The sequence below is a fragment of the Pristiophorus japonicus genome, chromosome 6, assembly GCF_044704955.1.
Source record: "Pristiophorus japonicus isolate sPriJap1 chromosome 6, sPriJap1.hap1, whole genome shotgun sequence".
NCBI lineage: Eukaryota > Metazoa > Chordata > Chondrichthyes > Pristiophoridae > Pristiophorus > Pristiophorus japonicus.
In genome coordinates this window covers 259,943,297-259,958,405 of record NC_091982.1, presented here as the reverse complement: position 1 = coordinate 259,958,405, position 15,109 = coordinate 259,943,297, and the positions used below count along the sequence as shown (strand labels likewise).

The following is a 15,109-nucleotide window of genomic DNA, read 5'->3' as shown; positions in this document are numbered from 1 at the left end:
TGTGGCCGGGTTTGTCAATGTACCGCATGGTCTCCAGGGGCAGCTAGATTGCAACCCAGATCCATGTGATGAAAGGTTGGTATACGACCCACTCTGCCGTCCAATCCCCATGTAATTTTCATTGTTAACATGCCACTTTTCAACCAGTGCCCTCTGAGCTTCACGCTGGGTTTCCTATCTATGCACTTCACAAAGCTCAATAGGTTGATAAAAATAATTTAAACAAATAAAATCGATTGGAAGGGGGCGACAGAAATATTTGCAGGGTGTTAAATTGGCTGTGAAATCTGGTGTGCCACTGTCTGTATTTTCCTGCCCTCTCTGGACCTGTGACTTGTACATCAATAGGATCTCTTTAGGACATACTTATATTTAAAAAGTCTAAATGCTCGACGTAAAGCAGAGAAGCAACTTGTACACTTGTTGTAAGACGACTCTCCAGAAACAAGTTAACGTGAGCTGTTGTGGAGGGGCAGTTACGTCTTAAATTCCCATTGGTTTACAAAATGTGATATTTTTAAAAGAGTGGAGAATAATTTCCCTCGTGGCCTTTGAATGGAGAGTGATAATGGGCTCAATTTTCCCCGGTGATTTGCGCCGTTTTTTTGGCGCGTGCCGCTTATTTTGGCCTAAATTTAAAAATCCAAGTTTCCCCAAAGATTGTGCACCAGAGTAACTTAGTTAGTTATGATTTTTTTAGGTTAATCTTTTTTTTTGCGGCATAACCTGATGTCTGCGCTAGATTTTCACATTTATGCAAGTTTGGCCAACTTACATTTCTCCGACGACGGCGTATGTGACCATTCCCAAAAAACCTTCTGAGCACATTACAAAATCAGCGCAGTAAGATGCCATTGTTTTTATGCAAAGTTTTGGAGGGAGTCAAGAACACATTAAATATGCATCATGAGGCTTAATTTTTTTTCAAACTTAAAATGCAGAAAATGGAAGTTGAATGCAATTCTTTAATTTTGGATTTTTTTCCAAGTGCCATGCCACCACTGAACGTCTCCAAACCGGCCTCGAGGGTCAGAGCATGGCTGACAGAATCGCTTCCTCCCCCGGACATGGGCTTGGGGTTCGGCTTCAAAAGAAGCCCGGGGGGGGTGGGGTGGGGTGGGGTGGGATGGAGTGGGGTGGAAGCTGCACTGAATCCTTACGCTATATCAAAAGAAGCCCGGGTTTGGGGGGGGGGGAGGGGCGCGGTGTTTCCCGATCAAAGTAAGCCAATTGCATATGCCCAGACCTGGGTGTGGTCCATACTAGGGCCTCGACCTTGGGGAGCGAGACAGCAAAGGAGCTTGTCCTGCTGTTTTGAGCTTCTTGCAAAGGTACAATTTAATCATGGTGGCAATACAGACAATGCCATGCCTCGTGCAAGCCTTCTGCATGACGGTGCTGCGGAGGAGACAATTGATTCAACGTCATCGCCTGGGCAACCTCAGAGCACGTAGGATATTGGGCAGGAGGCCTTGCCCACGTTGGGTATATCGAGACAGGCATTCATACCTGCACTTGAGTGATGCAGACTGTGTGAGAAGGCGGTGTTCCTGCAAAGAAGTTGTAACCGAGATCTGTGAGTAAGTAAAAGCAGACCTGCAACCTGGAAACGTCAGGAGGACTGCTTTGTCCGTTGAAGTGAAGGTTACAGCTGCACTTTCATTCTATTCGTCTGGATCGTTCCAGGCCATAACTGGGGATGGGTGTGCCATTTCTCAACATGCAACACATATCTGCATTCGGCAGGTGACTGCTGCACGAGATGCCCGGAGGAATGACTACATAAAGTTCCCCATGCCGGTCCAGGCAATGCGTGAAAGGGCTGTGGGCTTCTCCAGGTTGCTGGATTCCCAAAGGTGCAGGGCTGCATTGATTGTACCCACATCGCCTTGTGAGCATCTTTGGAGGATTCCGAGATGTACAGGAACAAAAAAGGCTTCCACTCCGTTAATGTACAGCTCGTGTATGACGACATGCATCGCATCATGTTAGTTGATGCAAGATACCCTGGGAGCACCCATGATGCATTCATCCTACGCGAGAGCGCTATATCTGCCATGTTTCAGCAGCAGCTAGAAGGGCAGAGCTGGTTGCTGGGAGACAAAGGGTACGGCCTCACCATCTGGCTCATTACACCCCTACGTGTAACCCGGGCGGAAGCTGAGCGGAAATACAAATGTCGCACATTGCGACACGCAACATAATAGAGGACCATTGGTATCTTGAAGCAACGTTTCGAATGCCTGGACCATTCCGGAGGCTACTTGCAATACTCCCCTGAGATTGTCGGTCAGTTCACTGTTGTGTGCTGCATGCTGCACAACTTAGCCATCATGAGGCAGCAGCAGCTGGTAGTAGAAGACCCACCTGAGGTGAGAGTGGCTGATGATGAGGGCGAACATGCAGATGATGAAGAGGAGGAGGAGGAGGACAAGAAAGCCATGCAACTACCTGAACCCGGAGCATGACGGTGGAGAGGGCCGTCATGCCCCTTTAACGATTGCTTGAGCCTTGAACCAGCAGCTCATCCGTGAACGCTTTGCTGCCTGAAGGCTCAGTGGCAACTATTCCACGTGGACCATGTTTACTGTTTGTATTGTGTTAATAGAAAAAATAACGGAAATGATTCTTCTTTAGTTCAAAAAGTTGTGTTAATAATGGAACAAATAATGTAAATGATTCAGTTATAATTTAAAATATATTTTATTCAAAAGTTTAACAAACACTTGTTTGTACTTTACTTAACTTTAATAAAAATATTCTTGTTTCAAACTTTAAAGTTTTCAGTTAAGATCACTTACAAACTCTAAGATCACTTAAAAACTTTTAAACTTGTAAATTTACATAACTTACAAAAAACTTTAATTTGAGAACAGTTACAACAGTAACAACAATAATAATAATAACAACAACAGCAGCAAAGAAAGGCTGCACCCATCTCTCCTCCACCTTATTCTAAGACCGTCCGCTGTGCTTGGTCTTGTTGACTCCACTCCTGCCGGCAGGCGGTGGCGCAGTGTTTTTCGGGCTGGTGCCAAGCTTATTCTTTCGAACATCTTGGGGAATACGCACTTTGTGATGGAGTGGGGGGGGGGGGGGGGGGAGGGCAGGCGGTAATGTGAAAGGCCCGGCTTATGCCTCTTCAGAGGCTGGTCTGGGGATTGGAGTGGAAGTGGCAGTTGATTCTGTCGATGGGCGTGGGGTCTGGGCATGTTCCCTTATTGCAGCAGCTCACTCCGACATTCCCTCCCTCATGTGCGCCGACATTGTATCAGCTGCCTGAGACGTTCCCTCCCTCATGTTCCCGGACAGTGTTTCCATTTCTCCCGACAGTACTGATACCTCATCACCCACCCCACTGATTGTGTCCAGGAGTGATGCTCTCTGCATTCATTGCCATCATCTGAATCACGTCTGTTAGACCCTGTACCTCAGGAGAGTGCTGTCGAGCTCTCCTTCCCTCCTCACCCTGGGCGTGGCTCACTGCATCCCACTGGGACCCGCAGCCTCGGACGGTGGGACCCTGGGTGTGACTCGTTGTATCCCACTGGAATCCCCAGCCTTGGACTGTGAGAAATCATGGAATGTCCCACCAACACTTGTACCACTCAGGAACGGGGCTGGCACCTCAATGGGCAGCACCTGCATCTCCTCCAGAGTGAGTACAACAGTGGGGGCTTCACCCCTTGCCCCATGCTCTTGGTCTGGAAGGTGGAATTGGAAGATGTTCTCCTGTTCAGGCTTGTCTGCGTCTGAATCTTCTTCTGCATCGTCTTCAGCCTCGTCAGGGTTGGCCTCAAGCTCTGCAAAATATAACAGAACAGACAAATGGTTAGCAGCAGAGGAGGGGCCAGGGTGGGTGGCATGAGTAGGCTCACCCAGCGCAGGCAGCAGGCTGATTTGAAGGACCACGATGAATGACAGTACATTGCATCAACCGAAGCGTAGCTGACGGAGACATCCCCATGAACCGAAGCCTGGCTAGCCCGCGCAGTACTTAACACTTAGCAAAGCCAGACTGTGGAATTTGCAGGACTTACCCTCTCCCTCGAGTGCGGGCTCAGCTTGTTCAGTGGTGGTTCCTTTTCTCCAGGCAGGACCCATCAAAGTAACGACCCTCTCATCCAAGGGTGTCAGTGGCTGCAGATTTGCCGGGCCTCCTCCTGTTCGAGTTCTTTCCCTTTTGTTGTGGGCCACCTTCCTCTGCAAAGATGAAAAGGTAATTTTTTAGAGAGGGTGTCTTTCTGCTGGGTGGGACATATACAGCTGGTCACATTTACAATTGCAATTCCAGTGAATAAATGAAAATATTACTTACACTAACTACTTGACCAAGGTCCTGCCACTTTGTTTTGCGCTGGTCTCCAGACCTCGGGGTGATCACCATTACACAGTAACCTTCTGCAAGTTGGTTCCAGCGTTGCTTCATTTCTTTTGCTAAAACTTTTATGTGACCTCTGCTGGTGTCCAGCTCGTGCCATCTGGCCTCAATTACAGTAACCAGGGCCTCCACTTCATCCTGTGATAAATTCTTGGTCCTTGAGCCGCGTTGCACCTTGTATTGCAGTGCCGATTTTTCCAGTGAGAATTAAAGTTCTCACACACAACTGGCTCTTTAAAAATGGCCGAATGCAGAGCGGGAGCTGTACTGGGCATGCTCGCCATAGCAATCACATCAAAAACGTCCTTTTTTTTCCCACATGCGGAGAAGAGAGGGGCATCATTTTTTCGGAGTTAACATTAGGCTCCACCCCCCCCCAAAGCTAAAGGACAGGCTGCGTGGTGCCAATTTCAAAAAATAGAACGGGGAAACTTGCAAGTTATTTTTTTTGGAGTAGTCGGGGCAAAAAAAAAACGGGCGTAACTCTTGCAGTACACCAAAAAACGGCATTGGGGAAAATTGAGCCCAATATGCCTCTACATTACGTTAAAAAGAGATGATAGTACCTCCACTACATCATTTGAAAGGGGAGCAACAATGTCTTTTCACAGCCTTCAAGGGGATTGACACAGGCCCCTGAGCTGTCGGAAAGGGGACTAGCAGGGCTTCCTTTGAGGGAAGTGAAGTTGCCCTGTGCAGACACATAAAGAAGAATTAAGATTGATAATATTCTGCTTGAACCTTGTTATTTCAGTGTCATGTCCATGTTCAGTAACACACTTTGTAACATTCTTTTCACCGCCACAGAAAACCAGTAAATGTCAACCCAGGCAGCTGGGACTGGTTTCTAGTTGGATCTGATATGATTAGTGAGGTTCTCGGTGTTTTTCAGAAAGACAGATAGAGCAGCACGTGAGCAGCTGAGTGACTAAATAGCTGCCAGTCACCATAGCTGAGCGTATAAATGAGTGAACGACAAGCTCCTTCGAGGTAAAGAGGGGCGTGCACTTTATCCTAGATCTGTACTAACTGTCAGATTCATGATCTGGGATTGACTAGAAGTGACGAACCAGTACCCCAATAGGTGCTTTGAAAGCACTGGGTCCTCTGTTTACGTGCGTACCAATAAGAGACCTAAATGTTACAATTTTTTTTAATCATGCCACTGAATGCAACAACTTTCCTTGAGAGTAACGATGCAATCTTAGCCCAGTGTTGGATAAATCCCCCCTCTATCAGCCACCACGTTCACCCACCTTTGGTGGAGAATTGGCTATGGCTCTCGATACATTTCCCACATCATTTCCTGGAATCATTAATGAGGTCTAAAATCCCTGAGGTATCCATCTGCTGGATGTGTAAAGAATTTGGTTTCATGTTATTCAGCATGATTTTTTAATATTGCAAATTACTGATGTGGGATTTGATGTTAACAAATTGTGGGGCCAAAATTGCCCCCTTTCTATAAGGCCTCTGGCTGCCTGAAAGTGACGGCCACGGGTCGGTGCAGAATGGCCACCGAGTCTCCGCGGAGAGGCTGCCATTTTTTAAATTGCCCTTCTTCGGGGTGAGAGCGGTGTAGAGGACAGCTCCACCCGTTTTCCTGCCATGGCGTGCACACGTCGACCACTTACCGACCTGCCCGAAATTGCCCCTCGGGAAATTGCCCCTTTTCCCGGAATTGCCCCACGGGAGCGGCGCCGCTGCTGATTGGTGCCCCACCCCCCTGACAGCTTTTGCTGTCAGTATCCTGTCTGTGGCTTGGTGGCATGGCTGCCCTTAAAGGGAAGGTGGCACTGCCGGTGCGCCATGTTGTTTTTTTTTTTGTTGGCCGACTGTCAAGTCAGGCCGCGGGTTCAGCAGGGCCGCCCAACAGGCAGCCTGGCACTCCCTTTTAGGTGCCAGGCCACTGGCCCAGCCGAAACCCGCCCTGATGGCCCAGTATTTGCCACTGACGTGGCTGCAGAGTTCGCTGCGGCCCTCCCCTTTAACTGAAGGGGAGGGATGTTGTGATGCGTTAGCATGACACTGATAACTGGGCGGGGCAGCGGATCTGTTGCAAGGGCACTGCTGCCCTGCAGCCGACGGGAAAACAAAAAGATGTGAATTTCTCTGGTATCTCCGCCCCATGGACTGGGGCAGAGAAAAACTTTCAGTTGTGGGACTCAATTTCGGCCCCCAGAGATCAGACTCATTAATCCACTCCAACAAGCTGAGAAAATGTTTGTATTCCTTAATTTGTCTTTGGAATCACATGAGGGAACACGACTATATGTAACCCAATTAATTGTGAATATTTGCAGTAGTCTGATGTATTCTGTACACTTCACTGACTAAAGCCTTAGCTGGTTGTTCACATCAAACACATTGCAGCTTCTCCCCATGTACCAACAACTTCCTGTCGCTTAGTCAGTCAGTGTGTCAATACTTACTCTGTATTGGTAAATATTTCAATCCGTGCTTTCTGTTCTTAGCTAATAGGTGAATTCTATATCTTCTACCCTTAGCTAGTAGGTTTAGCAATGGTGTATTCTGTATTCTTGGAGAGGAAATATGTAAGGCATTAAATCTAATGATTATCCATTCCTGACGACAAGTTTCCTTGTATAATAAAATTGATTTACTATCACTCTCTGGTTCAGACTATTGCAAAGTTGAAGTCAGGAAATGGGTAGGCTTTACACTGATGCTAATCTGATAGATTTCAGCACAGTAATATACTTTGAGCTGTGTTCTGCATGTGATCGAGGTTATGTGTCTGTTTCTTGTCTAACACACAGTATGATTACTGTTCTGATCCTCGGTGTGTGACTAATTATTGGGCTAGCAGATAACAATATGAACTTGATTGGACCGATCAAAGTTCATACCACAGATGTGGTTAGAGGTTATGTATGCAGATACCTGTCTCAGAGATTGTAACAGAAAACAGATTTGTTAGTGGGATAACCTCATATAATGCAGCATCAAAGTGGATAAAATGGAGTAAATCTTTTATGGAAAGACTGTTTAGATCTTCCATAACTTAGGCACTTAGTCACCCCAGGGGTCAAAGATCTAAGTGCTGTTAACATCCCGAGTCTTGAAATGCATTTTCAGATCCTTAGCCTTTTGAGGACCACAGCAGAACGGTTCCTTAAATCTATTGTTTACCACTAAACCTCCATCCACCTCACACTCCAGTGTGTCACATTCTTTTCAGGTAGTTGGGTTTAATTTATTACCTTTATATTTTTCGTGAATTTTAATGTTCATCACGATGAGCAGTCAATTTTCGGTAACAGGGTATTTAAAAAAGAAAGAAAGATTTTAACTTATGTCGCACCTTTCACGACCACCAGACACTCCAACGCGCTTTACAGCCAATGAAGTACTTTTTGAAGTGTACTCACAATTGTAGGAAACGCGGCAGCCAATTTTCACACAGCAAGCTCCCACAGACAGCAATACAATAATAACCAGATAATCTGTTTTCTTTAGTGATGTTGATTGACTTCTTCTTCGAAATAGTGCTACCTGAGAGAGCAGACAGGGCCTCGGTTTAATGTCTCATCCGAAAGACGGCACCTCTGACAGTGCAGCGCTCCCTCAGCACTGCACTGGAGTGTCAGCCTGAACTGTTGTGCTCAAGTCTCTGGAGTGGGACTTGAAACTACAATCTCCTGATTCAGAGGCAAGGTTGCTACCGACTGAGCCACAGCTGACATATTTTACTAAGTTTATGTGCTTTGTGTGAACTTCATATACTCCCAGATCAGGGACAGCACAAATAACTCAGTGTCTTAGGAACTTCCTTTTTTCTGCCCTTAAAATTCACCTTTTAACAGAGAAAAACATCTCCGATTGTAACAGTGTGACATCTTCAGTTTTTACAATAGCTATCTTGAGTTTAGTGCTAACTTCTGACAAATTAAGATTACTTTTGTGTTCTGAGTTTGTGTTTACGAGAAACTTGCCAGAAAGTAGCTAGAGAGAATGAGACTGAATCTCTCACACCGGTTTAGATCAAAATTTGGTTGCAGAAGTGCCTATCCATTAATTCACACAACTCCCTTTGTTCTTTCTGCGAAATATTCAAATACTGAAATACATGAGGCTCCAGGAGAACGTTCACCTGGGACACCTGCGAGATTAGCTGACAATAGCTGATGGATTTAATTATAGAACCTTTTATATTATAGGCTGGGTCTTGGGAGAGTGGCCTGAGATTATTGCTCTTCCAAACTTGGCTGTCGGATGTTTTGCCAGTGACAAAGTGTATTCTGAGGGAAAATGCATGCTCAGAATGATTGACAAGTTTGGCCAGTGTACACACGTGACATAATTCCATCATGATGTCATTGATCAATGCACGGGAAGTACATAGGATAGGGATATGATAACTTCTTAATGTAAAGTCATGATGGGGGCATACTTATACACAGCAAAGATCATGCTGGTGCCAGTGAAGTGCTACTAGTGAACACAATTGGACCAACGGCAAACATTAATGCTCAGGGAAAAATAGGTCTCTCAGCTACCAGCTTTACGTTTATCTAGTCAATGATTCCAGACTGCGGAAGCTAATGGCTGAAGGACAATATAAAAGCATCTTATGCATATATATTTGTTTGTCCATCTGTCTGTCTCTCTCTCTTTCTCCACTTAATGACTTAAATGATGTGATAATTACTGAGCTTTGTTGAAAGGTCAATGTATGAAGACTAGCATTTACAAATTCTGAAACGTCAGATAATTTCCCATACACGATGAATTAAAATATGATTTATATGAAAGTCATTTATAATCACTCAACTGTTTTCCCTTCTTCTGACAGATGTGAATGAATGTGCCACAGAAAATGGAGGCTGTCAAGACCAGTGCTGCAACACCATCGGCAGTTATTACTGCAAATGTCCAACAGGTCAGAGATTGGCGGCGAATGGGAAATTTTGTGAAGGTAAGTTGGTTGAATAATAAAATAAAGGTGGAGAATGGGGGAGGGGCTTGTAAAAATTCGCTAACACCAACCCAACATCTTGAGCATGGTACTCTGTTTAACAGTGCTTCTAAAGAACTTCAAAATGTAAGTCTCTATGCAAATGATCCTCCCATGGTGATTCTGCACTGAGGGCACAATCTGAATGAAAACCCCCTCCTCTCCATACATTAGAGTATTGGTGCAGATATGAGTGCTTTCTCAATCTCCTCTGAAACACATACACAAATATATTGACCGTGACACTGGACTCAATATCCACCCACTCCATCGCCATCACACTTTTCTGTAAAAAAAAACGGGGGAAAAAGTTCAGTATCGCATCGTCCATCGAAGAGCAAGTCGATCTGGATCAACGATCAAGTAACATACCGCCCGCTGCAGACCACTGGCATAAAACCGAACATTTTTTGACCAATTTTGTCCTCTTCGGTCTGAAACGACGCACCGCTGGCACACCGCCAAGAAGTGGGCGGACCTTACGCATCGACCCTATGGCTACAGTATGTATGTATGCAAGTTTAAGTAGCAAACCTTTACTATAAAATGGTTCTTGTATTTACTGTTCTATCAGTTAGAATTGGTAAAGCTTCCTTTTGCTAAACGGATGATGTGGAATGATTCTGAATCAGCCAGAGATTTTCAAGCTTTTACCCTGGTCAGCTTTGGTGAGATGTGGTTTGTGCACTCATGACACTGACCTCTGATCTTTGCCCCATGGCTTCCAGCTCTCTGATTGGCAGCAAACTAGGGCCAAAGTCTGGCTTTCTGAAATTGACCTCTGCTGTGAAACTGCAATGGAATGTGTTCACTGGGATATAATTAACTGAACGAGTATGGTTTCTTCAGTTTTTAATCTGCTTGTCAGTACAGCAGCAGTATTGTGACATTTATGGGGAACACTGTGACTTTAGGATTAATGATGGACCTGGTGCAGAAGACATTGCTAGATGTGTCATTCAGCATGGCTAGTTGGCCAACGCAAGTAGATGTTGCAGACATCCTTTAAACTTAAACAGCAAGTCTGTAAATTGGACGGCAAAGGTTTTGCAAATTGGAGTGCTTCTGTGGCATTGCCTTGCAGATTTCTAACATAATTAACAATTACATACGTTAACCTGTCGCCAAAAAAACCCTTCAACCCAACGCACGAGGTCCAGATGAATCTGAAATGATTCTTTCAACGATATGGTAATCATCAGAAGTATTATTTACATTCCTCAATCCCTGTATAAATGAGATCACAACATTCCCATATCAATTATCTTGGTAGGAATGTGCAGTTTTAATTTCACTTGCCAGTGACTGTAAAGTGGACACTGCAGCTGTTAGCTTAAAGCAGACATAAAATTAAAGGCTATCATATTAGAATAACAACTGACAGGATTTGCAATCACCAAAACCAATTCAGGCACAATACTGGCACTATCTGAAGACATGCTAATTTGCACACATCCAGCTGTCTGACCCCAGCCCCGACGCCCCCGCCCTCATTCCCCCCCCCTCCCCGCCCCGCCCATAGCACCCAAACGAATGGAACATGCGAGGTGACTCAAAGCTGCCAAGAAGCAAGCTGACAAGCGTTGAGACCCACCTCAGTCCATTCAGCCTTTTGTAGAGCATAAACAGCCAACCGCCTCCTGCAATTCTAGCCCTCAGGTAGCACCAAGAAGAAGCATGAGGACAGGTACCCATAGAGACTGCCATATTTAATCTTGAGAAGCCCTGACTGTGAGTAGCGGTGGGATGGTGAGGGGACCAAATATCTGCCGGTGGTCGCCCCGTGCGAACCAGTCTGACTCAAGCGCAGGTGTCTACAGATAGAATGGCAAAAAACAAAACCTGCTTTAAAATCATTTCCTACCTGCAGAAATCTGAATTTAAAGAACAGCAGCCTGTTTCAAGAACTCCTCCCTTCCACCTTGACCAGCTGATTCTGATAGTTGCTGCGGCTCACTGAACTGTGTCGAACTGATCCCAGGCACAGCAGCAGTCCAATTCCAGGAAACTTGCAGGTGCTTCGCCACTGCCTCTCGTATTGACATATTCAAACAAGGCTCGGGGTGGCAAGACTGACATATGAAGAAAGACTGGATCGACTGGGCTTATATTCACTGGAATTTAGAAGAATGAGAGGGGATCTCATAGAAACATATAAAATTCTGACGGGATTGGACAGGTTCGATGCAGGAAGAATGTTCCCGATGTTGGGGAAGTCGAGAACCAGGGGTCACAGTCTAAGGATAAGGGGTAAGCCATTTAGGACCAAGGTGAGGAGAAACTTCTTCACTCAGAGAGCTGTGGAAGTCCCTACCGCAGAGAGTTGTTGATGTCAGTGCCATAGATATATTCAAGAGGGAGTTAGATGTGGCCCTTTCGGCTAAAGGGATCAAGGGGTAGGGAGAGAAAACAGGAATGGGGTACTGAAGTTGCATGATCAGCCATGATCATAGAAACATAGAAACATAGAAAATAGGTGCAGGAGTAGGCCATTCGGCCCTTCTAGCCTGCACCGCCATTCAATGAGTTCATGGCTGAACATGCAACTTCAGTACCCCATTCCTGCTTTCTCGCCATACCCCTTGATTCCCCCTAGTAGTAAGGACTACATCTAACTCCTTTTTGAATATATTTAGTGAATTGACCTCAACAACTTTCTGTGGTAGAGAATTCCACAGGTTCACCACTCTCTGGGTGAAGAAGCTTCTCCTCATCTCGGTCCTAAATGGCTTACCCCTTATCCTTAGACTGTGTCCCCTGGTTCTGGACTTCCTTAACATTGGGAAAATTTTTCCTGCATCTAACCTGTCTAACCCCGTCAGAATTTTAAACGTTTCTATGAGGTCCCCTCTCATTCTTTTGAACTCCAGTGAATACAAGCCCAGTTGATCCAGTCTTTCTTGATAGGTCAGTCCCGCCATCCCGGGAATCAGTCTGGTGAACTTCGCTGCACTCCCTCAATAGTAAGAATGTCCTTCCTCAGGTTAGGAGACCAAAACTGTACACAATACTCCAGGTGTGGCCTCACCAAGGCCCTGTACAACTGTAGCAACACTTCCCTGCCCCTGTACTCAAATCCCCTCGCTATGAAGGCCAACATGCCATTTGCTTTCTTAACCGCCTGCTGTACCTGCATGCCAACCTTCAATGACTGATGTACCATGACACCCAGGTCTCGTTGCACCTCCCCTTTTCCTGATCTGTCACCATTCAGATAATAGTCTGTCTCTCTGTTTTTACCACCAAAGTGGATAACCTCACATTTATCCACATTATACTTCATCTGCCATGCATTTGCCCACTCACCTAACCTATCCAAGTCGCTCTGCAGCCTCATAGCATCCTCCTCGCAGCTCACACTGCCACCCAACTTAGTGTCATCCGCAAATTTGGAGATACTACATTTAATCCCCTCGTCTAAATCATTAATGTACAGTGTAAACAGCTGGGGCCCCAGCACAGAACCTTGCGGTACCCCACTAGTCACCACCTGCCATTCTGAAAAGTCCCCATTTACTCCTACTCTTTGCTTCCTGTCTGACAACCAGTTCTCAATCCATGTCAGCACACTACCCCCAATCCCATGTGCTTTAACTTTGCACATTAATCTCTTGTGTGGGACCTTGTCGAAAGCCTTCTGAAAGTCGAAATATACCACATCAATTGGTTCTCCCTTGTCCACTCAACTGGAAACATGCTCAAAAAATTCCAGAAGATTTGTCAAACATGATTTCCCTTTCACAAATCCATGCTGACTTGGACCTATCATGTCACCTCTTTCCAAATGCACTGCTATGACATCCTTAATAATTGATTCCATCATTTTACCCACTACCGATGTCAGGCTGACCGGTCTATAATTCCCTGTTTTCTCTCTCCCTCCTTTTTTAAAAAGTGGGGTTACATTGGCTACCCTCCATTTGATAGGAACTGATCCAGAGTCAATGGAATGTTGGAAAATGACTGTCAATGCATCCGCTATTTCCAAGGCCACCTCCTTAAGTACTCTGGGATGCAGTCCATCAGGCCCTGGGGATTTATCGGCCTTCAGTCCCATCAATTTCCCCAACACAATTTCCCGACTAATAAGGATTTCCCTCAGTTCCTCCTCCTTAATAGACCTTCTGACCCCTTTTATATCCGGAAGGTTGTTTGTGTCCTCCTTAGTGAATACCGAACCAAAGTACTTGTTCAATTGATCCGCCATTTCTTTGTTCCCCGTTATGACTTCCCCTGATTCTGACTGCAGGAGACCTACGTTTGTCTTTACTAACCTTTTTCTCTTTACATATCTAGAGAAACTTTTGCAATCCGTCTTAATGTTCCCTGCAAGCTTCTTCTCGTACTCCATTTTCCCTGCCCTAATCAAACCCTTTGTCCTCCTCTGCTGAGTTCTAAATTTCTCCCAGTCCCCGGGTTCGCTGCTATTTCTGGCCAATTTGTATGCCACTTCCTTGGCTTTAATACTATCCCTGATTTCCCTTGATAGCCACGGTTGAGCCACCTTCCCTTTTTTATTTTTACGCCAGACAGGAATGTACAATTGTTGTAGTTCAACAATGCGGTCTCTAAATGTCTGCCATTGCACATCCACAGTCAACCCCTTAAGTATCATTTGCCAATCTATCCTAGCCAATTCATGCCTCATTCCTTCAAAGTTAGCCTTCTTTATGTTCTAGACCATGGTCACTGAATTAACTGTTTCATTCTCCATCCTAATGCAGAATTCCACCATATTATGGTCACTCTTCCCCAAGGGGCCTCGCACAATGAGATTGCTAATTAGTCCTCTCTCATTACACAACACCAAGTCTAAATGGCCTCCCCCCTAGTTGGTTCCTCGACATATTGGTCTAAAAAACCATCCCTTATGCACTCCAGGAAATCCTCCTCCACCGTATTGCTTCCAGTTTGGTTAGCCCAATCTGTGTGCATATTAAAGTCACCCATTATAACTGCTGCACCTTTATTGCACGCACCCCTAATTTCATGTTTGATGCCCTCCCCAACATCACTACTACTGTTTGGAGGTCTGTACACAACTCCCACTAACGTTTTTAGCCCTTTGGTGTTCTGCAGCTCTACCCATATAGATTCCACATCATCCAAGCTAATGTCCTTCCTAACTATTGCATTAATCTCCTCCTTAACCAGCAATGCTACCCCACCTCCTTTTCCTTTTATTCTATCCTTCCTGAATGTTGAATACCCCTGGATGTTGAGTTCCCAGCCCTGATCATCCTGGAGCCACATCTCTGTAATCCCAATCACATCATATTTGTTAACATCTATTTGCACAGTTAATTCATCCACCTTATTACAGATACTCTTTGCATTAAGACACAACGCCTTCAGGCTTGTTTTTTTAACACCCTTTGTCCTTTTAGAATTTTGCTGTACAGTGGCCCTTTTTGTTCTTTTTCTTGGGTTTCTCTGCCCTCCACTTTTCCTCATCTCCTTTCTGTCTTTTGCTTTTGTCTCCTTTTTGTTTCCCTCTGTCTCCCTGCATTGGTTCCCATCCCCCTGCCATATTAGTTTAACTCCTTCCCAACAGCACTAGCAAACACTCCCCCTAGGACATTGGTTCCGGTCCTGCACCACCATTCAATATGATCATATTGAATGGTGGTGCAGTCTCGAAGGGCTGAATGGCATACTCCTGCACCTATTTTCTATGTTTCTATGTTTCAAAGGGTGGATCACGGGCAAGCTCCAATGACTGTCTGTCCCACCTGTGACAGAGACTGTGA

At 45.4% G+C, this 15,109-nt stretch overlaps 1 protein-coding gene across 1 annotated transcript in view; it reads left to right on the top strand.

Annotated features, from left to right (window-relative positions):
• LOC139266308 (multiple epidermal growth factor-like domains protein 6) overlaps positions 1–15,109 on the top strand; it is a 496,732-nt gene that overhangs the window by 318,302 nt on the left and 163,321 nt on the right. The window contains exon 5 of the mRNA XM_070884129.1: positions 9,198–9,320. Coding sequence (XP_070740230.1) covers positions 9,198–9,320 — 123 coding nt within the window. The remainder of the gene's footprint in view (positions 1–9,197; positions 9,321–15,109) is intronic.